Source organism: Cynara cardunculus (genome assembly GCF_001531365.2).
Source record: "Cynara cardunculus var. scolymus isolate 2C chromosome LG 1, CcrdV1, whole genome shotgun sequence".
Lineage (NCBI taxonomy): Eukaryota > Viridiplantae > Streptophyta > Magnoliopsida > Asterales > Asteraceae > Cynara > Cynara cardunculus.
This window is the reverse complement of record NC_037528.1, coordinates 9,939,091-9,950,906: the sequence shown is the minus strand read 5'-3', so window position 1 is coordinate 9,950,906 and position 11,816 is coordinate 9,939,091. Positions and strand designations below refer to the sequence as shown.

At 37.0% G+C, this 11,816-nt stretch overlaps 2 protein-coding genes across 3 annotated transcripts; both read left to right on the top strand.

Annotated features, from left to right (window-relative positions):
- Window positions 1–1,890: 1,890 nt before the first annotated feature.
- Window positions 1,891–4,470, top strand: LOC112525036 (5'-adenylylsulfate reductase 1, chloroplastic-like). The gene is made up of 5 exons (XM_025134980.1): window positions 1,891–1,979; window positions 2,088–2,252; window positions 2,897–3,023; window positions 3,126–3,924; window positions 4,042–4,470. The coding sequence occupies exons 1-5, from the start codon at window positions 1,907–1,909 to the stop codon at window positions 4,270–4,272; spliced, it is 1,395 nt and encodes a 464-aa protein (XP_024990748.1). The 5' UTR covers window positions 1,891–1,906; the 3' UTR covers window positions 4,273–4,470.
- Window positions 4,471–5,876: 1,406 nt separating this feature from the next.
- LOC112524349 (glucan endo-1,3-beta-glucosidase 1) lies at window positions 5,877–11,020 on the top strand. Of its 2 annotated transcripts, XM_025134136.1 has the most exons (6): window positions 5,877–5,970; window positions 6,297–6,392; window positions 6,643–7,923; window positions 9,581–9,608; window positions 10,545–10,694; window positions 10,778–11,020. In XM_025134136.1, the coding sequence occupies exons 2-5, from the start codon at window positions 6,338–6,340 to the stop codon at window positions 10,690–10,692; spliced, it is 1,512 nt and encodes a 503-aa protein (XP_024989904.1). In that variant the 5' UTR covers window positions 5,877–5,970; window positions 6,297–6,337; the 3' UTR covers window positions 10,693–10,694; window positions 10,778–11,020. The 2 variants fall into 2 exon arrangements, with proteins under 2 accessions (XP_024989904.1, XP_024989912.1); XM_025134144.1 differs by lacking the exon at window positions 5,877–5,970 and having other exon boundaries at window positions 6,060–6,392.
- The last annotated feature ends 796 nt before the right edge of the window (window positions 11,021–11,816 follow it).

The following is an 11,816-nucleotide window of genomic DNA, read 5'->3' as shown; positions in this document are numbered from 1 at the left end:
TTGTATAATATATATATATATATATATATATAATATATATATATTATAGATCTTCACAGTGTTTTTCCTGTGAATGTTCGTTTTTTTGCCTTCACAACGTTTTGCTGTGAAGCTTCAAGTCTAAAAAGATGGTCTCATGAAAATAATATGGTCTCACGTGAACCCAACCTTATTATGTGTATATATATATATACACACACATTATTTGTCTCAAAACTAGTGTTTATATTTTCACTTTAATTTATTCTAAAATAATAGTTCGCTTTTAAAAGTGTATATTCACTTTCTTTTAACTACCCTTAATTATAAGATGTATAAAATTTCTCTCTAATATTCATAATAATTGTCTTTTGATTAATTAAAAAGTGTAAGCATTACACATTTTTAAAACCGTGTGTCATTTTCATTGTGGACATTATAATTCTTATACGTTTTGTTACACAAAAATAAATAAAGACGTTTGATTTGATACCCGGCATAAAAAATTATTTGATTAATGATCAAGTACAATAATATTCGTTAAAAAGGCCAAATTTACAGTATAAAATCAGACATTTTCAATCTAAACAAATGAAAATGACAGATATACCCCTTTGTTTTGATTGAATCAAAAGCTAAACTAAAGTTTCTGAGGTCATATTTTCTTTTTACAATTTAGAAACGATAATGCATTATGTATGGATACTCACTCATTTTGTATTAAAAACGTAATTACAAAGATGATCGTTGTGGTTTGGAGAAACTACGGGTTTTGTCCCTCTGGTTCAGTAACACGCCAATAACCCTATGGTTTGCATTTCGTTACGAAAATCATGCATGACCCTTAACGACCGTTATTAACGCACAAGTTTTCCAAAGTTTCAAGTTAACTACTAAACCTACAAAAACAACAAGCATACGTTATTAACGCAAGAATGAGCGGTATAATACTTTATAGAAACAAGTATTTTGTTAAAACTCGACTTGTAAACCTGCATATATGCTTCGAGTTCACATTGCTCTGGCAACGACTGAGGCGCCAAAGATGGCGATAACATCGAGTAGTACATTTGGATCCATTGGCGTACCAAAAGCACGATCATAGTACTGGTACTCGTAAGGTTCAAGGATCCTCATATAATGGAGTGATAGGCTTCCCACGCTCGTAGTCTCCATTTACAGAGTGGCACTTGTCTTCAGAGATGAAGACGAAAGGAGAAGAGATATGGGAGATGAAAACATGAAAATGACCAAAATGCCCCTACACGATTTGTACATGAGGGGGGCACTTAACAATTGCCGCTAATGTTCCTAACAGTCATAGACGATTTTAACAATGAAATGCAAACCAGAAGATTATCGGTGTAATTACTGAACTCAAAGGGTGAAAACCCGAGTTTCCCTAAACCGTATGGACGATGTTTTTAAAAAGAAGAAGAAAGTAGAAAGATGAAGATTCGGATTCGATTCGGTTTCATGTGATTTGACCAAAATACCCTTGTCTTTCCAAAAGAGAAATAAAAAGGTGAAAAAGGAAGATGCATGGGATGTTCATGAAAATCACTTTTGAACATTTTTCATTTTTATTATTGTTTAAATCAATATTTTATTTCCCAACACAAAATTCTATTTGGGCCGTTCAGCCCACCAAGTGACGTAAGCCGTTAGCTAAGGTCAAAAGTTTGACCCTCAACCACCGTTAGATATTGACATGTCACACCGTTTAGTGCGTGGTTTTTCTGTAAGAAAAACACACACACACGAAATCAAGAAAACGTCCAGATTCAATGAACCTCAAAGGCCGCCCTTCACCTTCGATAATCCGTTTTCTTCTCTGCTTATATATAGATTTCCCCCCTTCTTCACCCTTTTCATCATCAATTTCACAGATTTCAATCGATTTCGATTAGCTTGATTACCTTCTTCAATGGCGTTGGCTGTGACTGCTTCTTCTTCTTCTACTTCAATCGCCTTTTCTTCTAATTCTCGCAAAGAACAAGGTGAATTCATCGATCTTAATTATTAATTTACTGTTTCTATCGGTTAATTTTTGTGGGTTGTTTTGAATTTGGGATTTTTTTGATGATGGATTTGAATTTGTGTTGCAGGGGTTCAGTTCAGTTCTAGTAATTTTCAACCGTCAGATCGGTTTAATTCATCGCCGGCGGCTTTGAGTTTATCGCTGAAACGATCTATTGCGGTTAAGCCTTTGAATGCTGAACCTAAGAGGAACGATTCAATCGTTCCCTCTGCTGCCACCATTTTTGCTCCTGGTATATTTTCTTCTTCATCTAGGGTTCTTAATATTAATCAAGTAATTAGGACTAATTGGTGAAATTTGCTAATCAATAGGAACAATACTCCCCCTTTTGTCAAAATTAGTATGGATTTTGATAGAAATAATCACCAAGTTTTATTGGAATTTTGTAATTTTATATCAAATGTGAAGTTTAAAATTTGCCCTTTTGATCTCCAATTTGATCTTCTTTCATGGAATTGATTATGTTTTTTTAAAGGGGAATCATGCTTTTGCATTTTAGTTCAATTCCAGTGGTTGAATTGAATGATTTGAGGATTAAAACTGGTAAATTTTAGCTTTGGGAGAATGCCCATGTTGAATCAACAATGGAGAATGTCTGAATTGACCAAAATGCCCTATGTGTTGGTTGATTTTATATATATACATAAATGATTCGAGGATGTATAACTGGTAAATTTAGCTTTGGGAGAATTCCATGTAGAATCAACAATGGAGGATGTGTGAAAGGACCGAAATGCCCTTTGTGTTGGTTGATTATATATGATTGAATGATTTGAGGATGTATAGTATAGCTGGTAAATTTAGCTGAGAGAATTCCCATATTGAATGAACAATGGAGGATGTGTGAATTGACCAGAATGCCCTTTGTGTATACAGATGTGGAGAAAGCTGTAGGGATCGAGGACATTGAGAAATTGGCCAAGAATCTTGAAAAAGCTTCTCCACTTGAAATCATGGATAAAGCCCTTGAAAAATATGGGAATGATATTGCTATTGCTTTCAGGTAATAATCCCATCGTACAAGTTGTTTATGCATAGTTTACAAGTATCTAATGCATGCAAGATTGAATCTTTAACATCCCATTATCATTTTCTTGATTTCCAGTGGTGCTGAGGATGTTGCTTTGATTGAGTATGCCCACCTCACCGGACGTCCGTTTAGGGTTTTCAGTCTCGACACCGGTCGGTTAAACCCCGAAACGTATAAGTTCTTTGACACTGTGGAAAAGCACTACGGCATCCACATCGAGTACATGTTCCCGGATGCCGTAGAAGTTCAGGCCTTGGTGAGAACCAAAGGCCTGTTCTCGTTTTATGAAGATGGTCATCAAGAATGCTGCCGTGTAAGAAAGGTTCGACCTTTGAGGCGGGCATTGAAGGGTTTACGAGCCTGGATCACGGGTCAAAGAAAGGACCAGTCGCCCGGGACTCGGTCCGAAGTTCCGGTGGTTCAGGTCGATCCAGTTTTTGAAGGGATGGATGGTGGTTCGGGAAGCTTGGTGAAGTGGAACCCTGTGGCTAATGTAGCCGGAAACGATATATGGAACTTCCTCCGGACCATGGACGTGCCGGTTAACTCGTTGCACGCTCAGGGGTACGTGTCCATAGGGTGCGAGCCTTGCACCAGGTCGGTCTTGCCCGGTCAACACGAGCGTGAAGGAAGGTGGTGGTGGGAGGATGCTAAAGCTAAAGAATGTGGGCTGCATAAAGGAAACCTCAAGGAGGAAAGCGTTAATGGAAATGGAGCCGCTAACGGAAATTCGAGTTCAGCAAACTCCGATATCTTCGAGAGCCAAAACATCGTGAATTTGACTCGGCCTGGAATCGAAAATCTGGTCAAGATGGAAGATAGGAAAGAGCCATGGATGGTGGTTCTCTATGCACCATGGTGCCCCTTCTGTCAGGTACATGGATCTTTTCGGTCACAAAATGACACTTTTTTTTCTTTCAAATTAGCACAAAATAGTCGATCAATTACACAATGATTGCTTACTTGTGGGGGGTGTGTGTGTGTGTTGCAGGCAATGGAAGCATCGTATAATGAATTGGCTGATAAGTTAGCTGGAAGTGGCGTGAAGGTCGGGAAGTTTCAGGCGGATGGTGACCAAAAGGCGTATGCAAAACAAGAATTGCAGCTCGGGAGCTTTCCGACCATCCTTTTCTTCCCAAAACACGCGTCTCGACCGATCAAGTACCAGTCTGAGAAGAGAGACGTTGAGTCGTTGATGGGATTCATTAACGCTCTTAGATGATTTAAGCTCGTTTTTGGCTTTGGTGGATGTATAATGCTCGTATAGTTTCGTTGTTGGTAGTCCCGTTTTTGGTCGGAATTAAGTTTGGTTTTTGTAGGATTTAACGGTTATAAATTAAATGATCAACTTACGTTGACGGCGTTAATGGATGTGTTTAGTGTTTGAGCTCGAACTCGATACTGGTTTTAAATTACTTTCTTAAAACTTGAGTGGCTTGTATATAAGCTTGCTTTTTCCAAGGTAAAGTTCTACGAATCTTTTTGGAAGTTTTGTTACACCTATATAAATAGTAATAAATAAAACAATATAAAAATTAATATAATATGTTGTATTAAAAATCAAAAATCATTAAGGATAGGGGTGTTTATGGGTTGGTTTGATCGGGTCGAAAACATTTGAACAACCTAATTCAATGTTTGCGGTTTGAAAAATCTTAACCTAAACCAAACCAAAGTGCAACCCAACCCAACCCAACCCGTATGGGTTGGTTGGGTTAGTCAAGTTGATACTTTGACACTACGTTAAAATATTCTTCTAGCCTAAAATATGTTATTTTTCTACTCATAATTTCTTTTTCATCATCAACCATTTGATACAATTTATTCATATTTCTTACGTATATTACATTTAGTTAATTTTCTCAATTTACATATATATGTTCACAGTTACTGAACATATATACGAATGAGTTATATAGATATGTGAATAGATTGAAAAAATGTGTATATGAAGAGCATACATGTTGTAATTGTCTAGTGTATATATTAATAGAAATTCAACAATCATATTAAATCCAACAAATAAAAGGATATCAGGTTCATCAAGTTGAGTTGGATTCAAATAATATCAACCCAATACCTACAGATTAAAAATTTTACAACTCGACAAAACATCAGGTTGCTTCGGATTGAATTATTTCACGTTTGGTTGGGTTAAGTTGATCGGGTTAGTCGGGTTTTTGAACACCCCTAATTAAAGACACTAAAAATACAAGAAATATCAACTTAAAACCCGAAAAACATCCCTTGTAATCTATTGAAAACCCGAAAGGACCCTTAAAGTTAACTAAAAAAAGCTGAAGAAGTTTATTAGAATCAACCAAAAAACTTAAAAATCTTTGAAACAATTGAATTCGGTTTAAAACACACCTGACGATTGTGGGACATTAATCCACTTCAAAGATGCATATGTTCGACAAAAATCTTGTATCCGTCACTGTTCTATTACAAGGATGAAAATAGAAAATTTCAACAAACTATAGGGACTAAAAACGTAATTCACTCTAAAGAGAATCTATATCTATTACAAGACACAAAAGCATTAAACCATATAATTAGAACCACCATTAAAGTCCCCATTACTTTTACACAAATAAGTTCAAGAAATCTTTGGCAAAGGGAGGAATCAAATTCAAAAGTGCAAAGGCCAAAACTCCAACAAAAGTGGGTACCCAATGTCATTGCCATCGAGGGTATAATAGTCATTTACTTACCAAATCCAATGTTCTTCAATTACTCTCTAGAGATCTCACTAGTCAAACCTACTACAAATTTTTCTCAAAGATTTCTTACGATGCAACCTCTTCTTCTTCAACTGTCAAAGATAGAAGAACATGAAAGTTGCAGAGCTCAAGCTTCTCTTTAATGGCGGTTCTTGAGCTCTTTTCTCTCTTTTTCATCTTCTTTGCTGCATTTCCAGGTACAGAACTTAAGTTTTCCATGAACATAGTGAGAAATCTCAGAAAACCTAGTTCAATCTATCCATTTTCTGCTTAGAAATCTCAGAAACCCACATCAAGAAACCCCATTTTGGCACTCAAATTCACAAACCATACTTCAAAATTGCCATTTTTTGACCTTTTGGACACAAATTCAAGAAACCCACTTGAAAAAGACCCCTTTTTTGTTGAAGAAGCTATGAAATTTATGAAACCCTAATGCCATTTTTCTTATTTGGAAGTTTGTCAATGATTTATTGCCCAAAGTTGATGCTATGCAATCTCTCTTCTTGTTCAACTGCCACAGGTAGAAGAACATGAAACTTGCAGAGCTCAAGCTTCTCTTTAATGGCGGTTCTTGAACTCATTGCTCTCTTTCTCATCTTCTTTGCTGCATTTCCAGGTACACAACTCAAATTTCCCATAAACATTTTCAACCAATGCATATTCTGCTGAAAAGATCATAAATTCTCAGAAACCCACATCAAGAAACCCCTTTTTTGCACTCAAATTCGCAAACCCCACTTCAAATTTGCCATTTTTTGACCTTTTGGACACAAATTCAAGAAACCCACTTGAAAAAGACTCCATTTTTGTTGAAGAAATTATGAAATCTTTGAAACCCTAATGCCATTTTTCTTATTTACTTGCAGAGATTAATGCCCAACAAGCTAAAGATGAACCCTATGTGGGAGTTAACATAGGTACAGATGTATCAAACTTGCTCCCCCCAACAAAATTAGTTTCATTTTTGCAACAACAAAAGGTTACCCATGTCCGAATTTATGATTCCGACCCGGATATCCTCAAAGCCCTATCGAAAACCAAGATTCGGGTCATAATCTCAGTACCGAACAACCAAATCCTTGGAATCGGGTCATCCAACACCACCGCCGCCAACTGGATCAACCGGAATGTGGCTGCATTTTACCCCGATACCCTCATCACCGCCGTGGCTGTTGGTGATGAGGTGTTAACAACCGTCCCTTCGTTATCTTCCATGTTAATGGCAGCCATTGAAGCACTTTACAGTGCTTTAGTAGCTGCAAATTTGCATACCCAAATCAAGATTTCAACCCCACATGCTTCCAACATCATTCTTGATCCATTCCCACCTTCACAAGCCTATTTTAACCAAACCCTTTCGCCCGTTTTAGCTCAACTTCTTCGGTTTCTTTCGAGGACCAATTCGCCATTAATGATGAATCTATACCCTTACTATGTGTTTATGCAGAACAAAGGGGTGGTTCCTCTTGATAATTCGCTATTTAAGCCATTAACGCCTTCGAAAGAAATGGTTGATCCCAACACTTTGTTGCATTACACAAATGTTCTTGATGCCATGATTGATTCCGCCTACTCTTCAATGAAGAACTTGAACGTTTCCGATGTTCTGGTTCTTGTTACCGAAACCGGTTGGCCTTCAAAGGGGGATTCAAAAGAGACGTATGCAACGATTGACAACGCAGATACATATAATTCCAACTTGATTCGTCATATTTTCGACAGAAGTGGAACCCCATATCATCCTGAGGTCACTTCTAGTGTTTACATTTATGAATTGTTTAATGAGGATTTGAGGTCACCGCCGGTTTCCGAGGCGAATTGGGGACTTTTTCACGCGAATTCAACGCCGGTTTACTTGCTTCATGTGTCGGGAAGTGGTGAATTTTTGGCGAACGATACTACGAATCAGACTTTTTGTGTGGCAATGGAAGGAGTTGATGGTAAAACATTACAAACAGCTTTGGATTGGGCTTGTGGACCAGGAAGAGCAAATTGTTCAGAGATTCAACCAGGGGAGACTTGTTATTCACCAAATAATGTCAAGAATCATGCTTCTTATGCATTTGATAGTTATTATGAAAAAGAAGGAAGGGCTGCTGGTTCTTGTGATTTCAAAGGTGTGGCCATGATTACCACCACTGATCCAAGTAAGTACTTCCTTTCATTCTGCACAAATTCAGCTCTTAGAGGACGTTAGATATGTCTAAATGTCTTAATAGACTGCTTTATAGGACGTCAAATGTGTCTAAATGTCTTAGTAGATTGCTTTATAGGACATCAAATATGTTTAAAATATGTCTGAGGGTCTGATTGTTGGCAGCTTAATGGGACTCACAAGTCACAACTTATTCAGTCAACTACACATTACTATTTGGTAGTGGCTTAATGACATAGAAAGTGGCTTATTCAGTAAGCTTCTAGGGGGGGAGCTTTATGCAGAAAACCAAGTTTTTTACAAACATGCCCCTCCCAGTTAAAAACATGCTTCTTATGATTCATAGGATGCTACTACTGTGGAAAAACACTTATGAGTGGGTGTTTGCAGTGTTGTCCACTTATAAGACATAAAAACACACACTTGTCCTCTTTTTCTGACTGATGGAGTGATAGTAGTTGAAGCCATAGATTTACAATAATGCATTGAAAAAAACCCAAATCAAATGGACTCAGTGTATTTCACTCGAAAGTAGAGTCTGTCAGGTGAGATGTATGCAGCCCGTAAAACGGTTGTTCATGTGATCAATCATGCAATGGAAGTTGTACATTTTTCTCGTATGACCGTTTTACCCCTGAAAAAATAGTTCTTTATTGTAAAGAACTACACTACCAATTAGAGTTGGAATGCATTTTTTCTGTCCCATTAGACTGAGACATTACTGGACTTGAGTGGGACAAAAATGGTAAATTACTAAATTACCCATGTCAAATCAAAACTTTAAAACCTTCCAGAATTCTTTCACCCACCTACCTCATTCTCGCTGGCCTGTTTGGTTAGAGGCGGATCTAGAATTTTTTTTAAGTGGTGGCACCATTTGACTATAAAAAACAAAGGTATGGATTCTTTTATTTATAAAATCATCATTGGTTTGTTGGTTAGTTTCTTGCTTTTTGTACGGGAGGTACTACGTTCGGGTCTTTTATCCCAAAAAATTTCCGAAACATAATAAATCTGAAATTAAAAACTAAAAACTAATAAAATGATACAAACGGGATTCAAACCCGCACCTAGAAAAGGAAGAAAAGAACATGCAAACCAACTCTACCAAGAGAAACTTGTGTTATTATCCTAGTTTCAAAGAATACACAGTTCCACCCGACAAAATAATATGGTGACACTTTTCACGACCCTAAAGTTTTTCCACCCGTGCCACTCTATGCACCATAATGGGTCCGCCCCTATGTCCAGTCATGTCTGCATACAAGGTTGGTAAATTACTAAATTACCCTTGTCAGATTAAAACTCTAAAACCTTTTAGAATTCCTTCACCCACCTACCTATAGTCACATCCAGCCGTGTCCGCATACCAAACGGAAAAGGGAAAAGGGAAAGGGGAAAGATCTGCGTACATCCTGCCCCCCGCATGGGATTCACCGGGTTCGTTTGATTTAGTCGGAGAAGGGGAAACAAGATCCAAAATTGGATCTTCTATTCTCTATAAAGTATGCCCTTTTAGGTACATTCAAATTACTTTTAGAAAACTGAAATGAAAATAGACACCATATGAAGGGACCCATTGGTTTTGTATGTGTACAAAATGCTTCATTTAACTTGGTTTTTTGCTTTGGTGTGTGTACCCATTGCAGGTCACGGGGTCTGTATCTTTCCAGGAAGGTTAGCTACATTTTCTGCCATCTTTTTGTACCTTTATTTGTCCCATTTCTCATTTCCCCAAATCTATTATTGAAACTTGCAAGAATAATGTTGTTTTTTAGCAAGATTTGAGTAGTTAATCGTTGTTTTACGGAAACGTAAGCAAAGGGTAAATTGGGTATTTTCTTAGAGTAGATCTTTTGCCCGTTTAGCAAAGACTTGGAAGCGTCGAAGACATGATCTTTAGAGCGATAAAGGAGTAATCTTGCCCTGTATATTTTGCATAAATACCTGTTATAGGTTTGAAAAGCTGCTTCAGATGGCTTATTGGGGTTTTTTATTTACCTTTTTCCAATTATGCCCCTTGTATTACATATATGTCGTTTATTCATTTTACGTTGTCATCTAGCTTATCAGCTAGTTCTTAACAAACATGACTAGTTTCTTGAAAAAGCCTCGTTTGGTAAGTTATATAAGTTAACTTTGTAAAAAGCTATTTCGTATATTGGGTTTTTTTTTCCTGAGTATGCCCCTTATGTTTTACATAAATACCCTTTATATTTTCTTTTTGGGTCATTTTATATTGTCATCTAGCTTATCAATTAGTTTTTACTAAACGTGACTGGTTTCTTGAAGAAGTCTTGTTTGGGAAGTTATATAAGCTAGCTTTTTAAAAAGCTACTTGAAATAGCTTATTGAGTTAATTTTTTCTCACTTTTTCCAGTTATGCTCTTTATATTTTCATTTTAAGTCATTTTACATTGTTCATCTAGCTTTTTAGCCTGTTTTTACCAAACATGACTAGTTTATCAACCAACAGCAAGTTTGTCGAACATAGCCCAAGATTCGACAAATCAATTTCTCTTTCATAGACTTCCATTGTTCGTTCCAAGATTCGACCTTTCTTTAACATAACAACCCAAAGATTCATCTTGACGCCGTTTGAACGTGGTGCAGTAAGATCATAAGCAATAGAACGAACACGGTGGTGAACTCGACCAATGCAACAAGTGGGGTGGATGCATCAAGATTAATACGAACCACACGTTTTGACAGCGGTTTTCGGGGACTCGTTCTTGGTGTCGTGTTTTGTTTATTCGTTTGAAGGTAAACCCATGAACTTATTATGTCGATACTAAATGAAACCCTTTTCGGGTCGGTTTATGATGACGGTTTAGCGGCTTTTGCAGAAAAAAGAGAGAGAGATGAAGATGGAGGTTTTGATATATTTTTTTGGTATGGATTCAAATCTTTGTGTATAATGTTGTATGTAGTATTCATGGGGAAGGGACCAAAGAAAGAGTGGAAATGGTGGGAGTGAAGGGTTAATAAGTAGATAGAGTTTGAGCATGTGTTTATCCTGCATAAAGATAGCTTTTGCTCTACATTTTGGTTGTGTAATGAAGACTTTGAAAGTTCAAGAAGTATTGGTGTACCCTCTATTGTCTACAAGGCTTAGGTGGTGTGTGTTAGTTTGTTAGCAGCTTAATGAGCTTAATGGGAATCGCAGGTTACTCGGTTAGCTATGTATAATTGTTTGGTTATGGCTTAATGATATAGAAAGTGGTTTATTCGTTAAGCTTTTAGAGATGAGCTTTATGTAGAAAACCCAGTTTTCCAAACATGCTCCTTCCATCTATGAAAAAACTTTCCGAAACAAAATTATTTTCAATCTATACCGACAGATTAATTAACATATATAATTTTATTCATAAAAGAGTAATGAAAAACCAACCAAACAACCCTTTAGAGGACCTATAACCCTCTATTTCCCCTCCCCCATTTTTATATATATAGGGGCCTATTCAAGGGAGAACTGAGTTGTTTGTGGTAACTGTGAGAACCAATATTAACCACAAATCAATAGATAAATTAGGAAATTTATAAATTTGGTAATTTTAAATTAAAATCTTAATGTAAGGATATTTTTGGTATTTTAAAACTATCCTCTCTCCTCTCCTCTCTCCGGCCACCGTTCTCCGGCCTCCGGCCACCGTCCTCCGGTGATACCACTATGATACCACTGTGATATATAAAAATATTAACTCTGTTAAACAAAAGATACATTGTGATACCTAATCATATATAAGATGCATAGTGATACCACAGTGTTACATCTTCGATCGACCACACAAACGACATCAATGTGATACCCAAACACATATATGATGCATTGTGATACCATTGTAGTATCACCGGAGGACGGTGGCCGCAGAGAGAAGAGAGGAG

Coding starts and splice junctions, on each gene's coding strand:
- LOC112525036 (XM_025134980.1), top strand. CDS start 1,907: ATGGCGTTGGCTGTGACTGCTTCTTCTTCTTCTACTTCAATCGCCTTT. Junction 2,253..2,896: donor TGCCACCATTTTTGCTCCTG/GTATATTTTCTT, acceptor TTGTGTATACAG/ATGTGGAGAAAGCTGTAGGG. Junction 3,925..4,041: donor CATGGTGCCCCTTCTGTCAG/GTACATGGATCT, acceptor TGTGTGTTGCAG/GCAATGGAAGCATCGTATAA.
- LOC112524349 (XM_025134136.1), top strand. CDS start 6,338: ATGGCGGTTCTTGAACTCATTGCTCTCTTTCTCATCTTCTTTGCTGCA. Junction 6,393..6,642: donor CTTCTTTGCTGCATTTCCAG/GTACACAACTCA, acceptor ATTTACTTGCAG/AGATTAATGCCCAACAAGCT. Junction 7,924..9,580: donor GATTACCACCACTGATCCAA/GTAAGTACTTCC, acceptor TACCCATTGCAG/GTCACGGGGTCTGTATCTTT.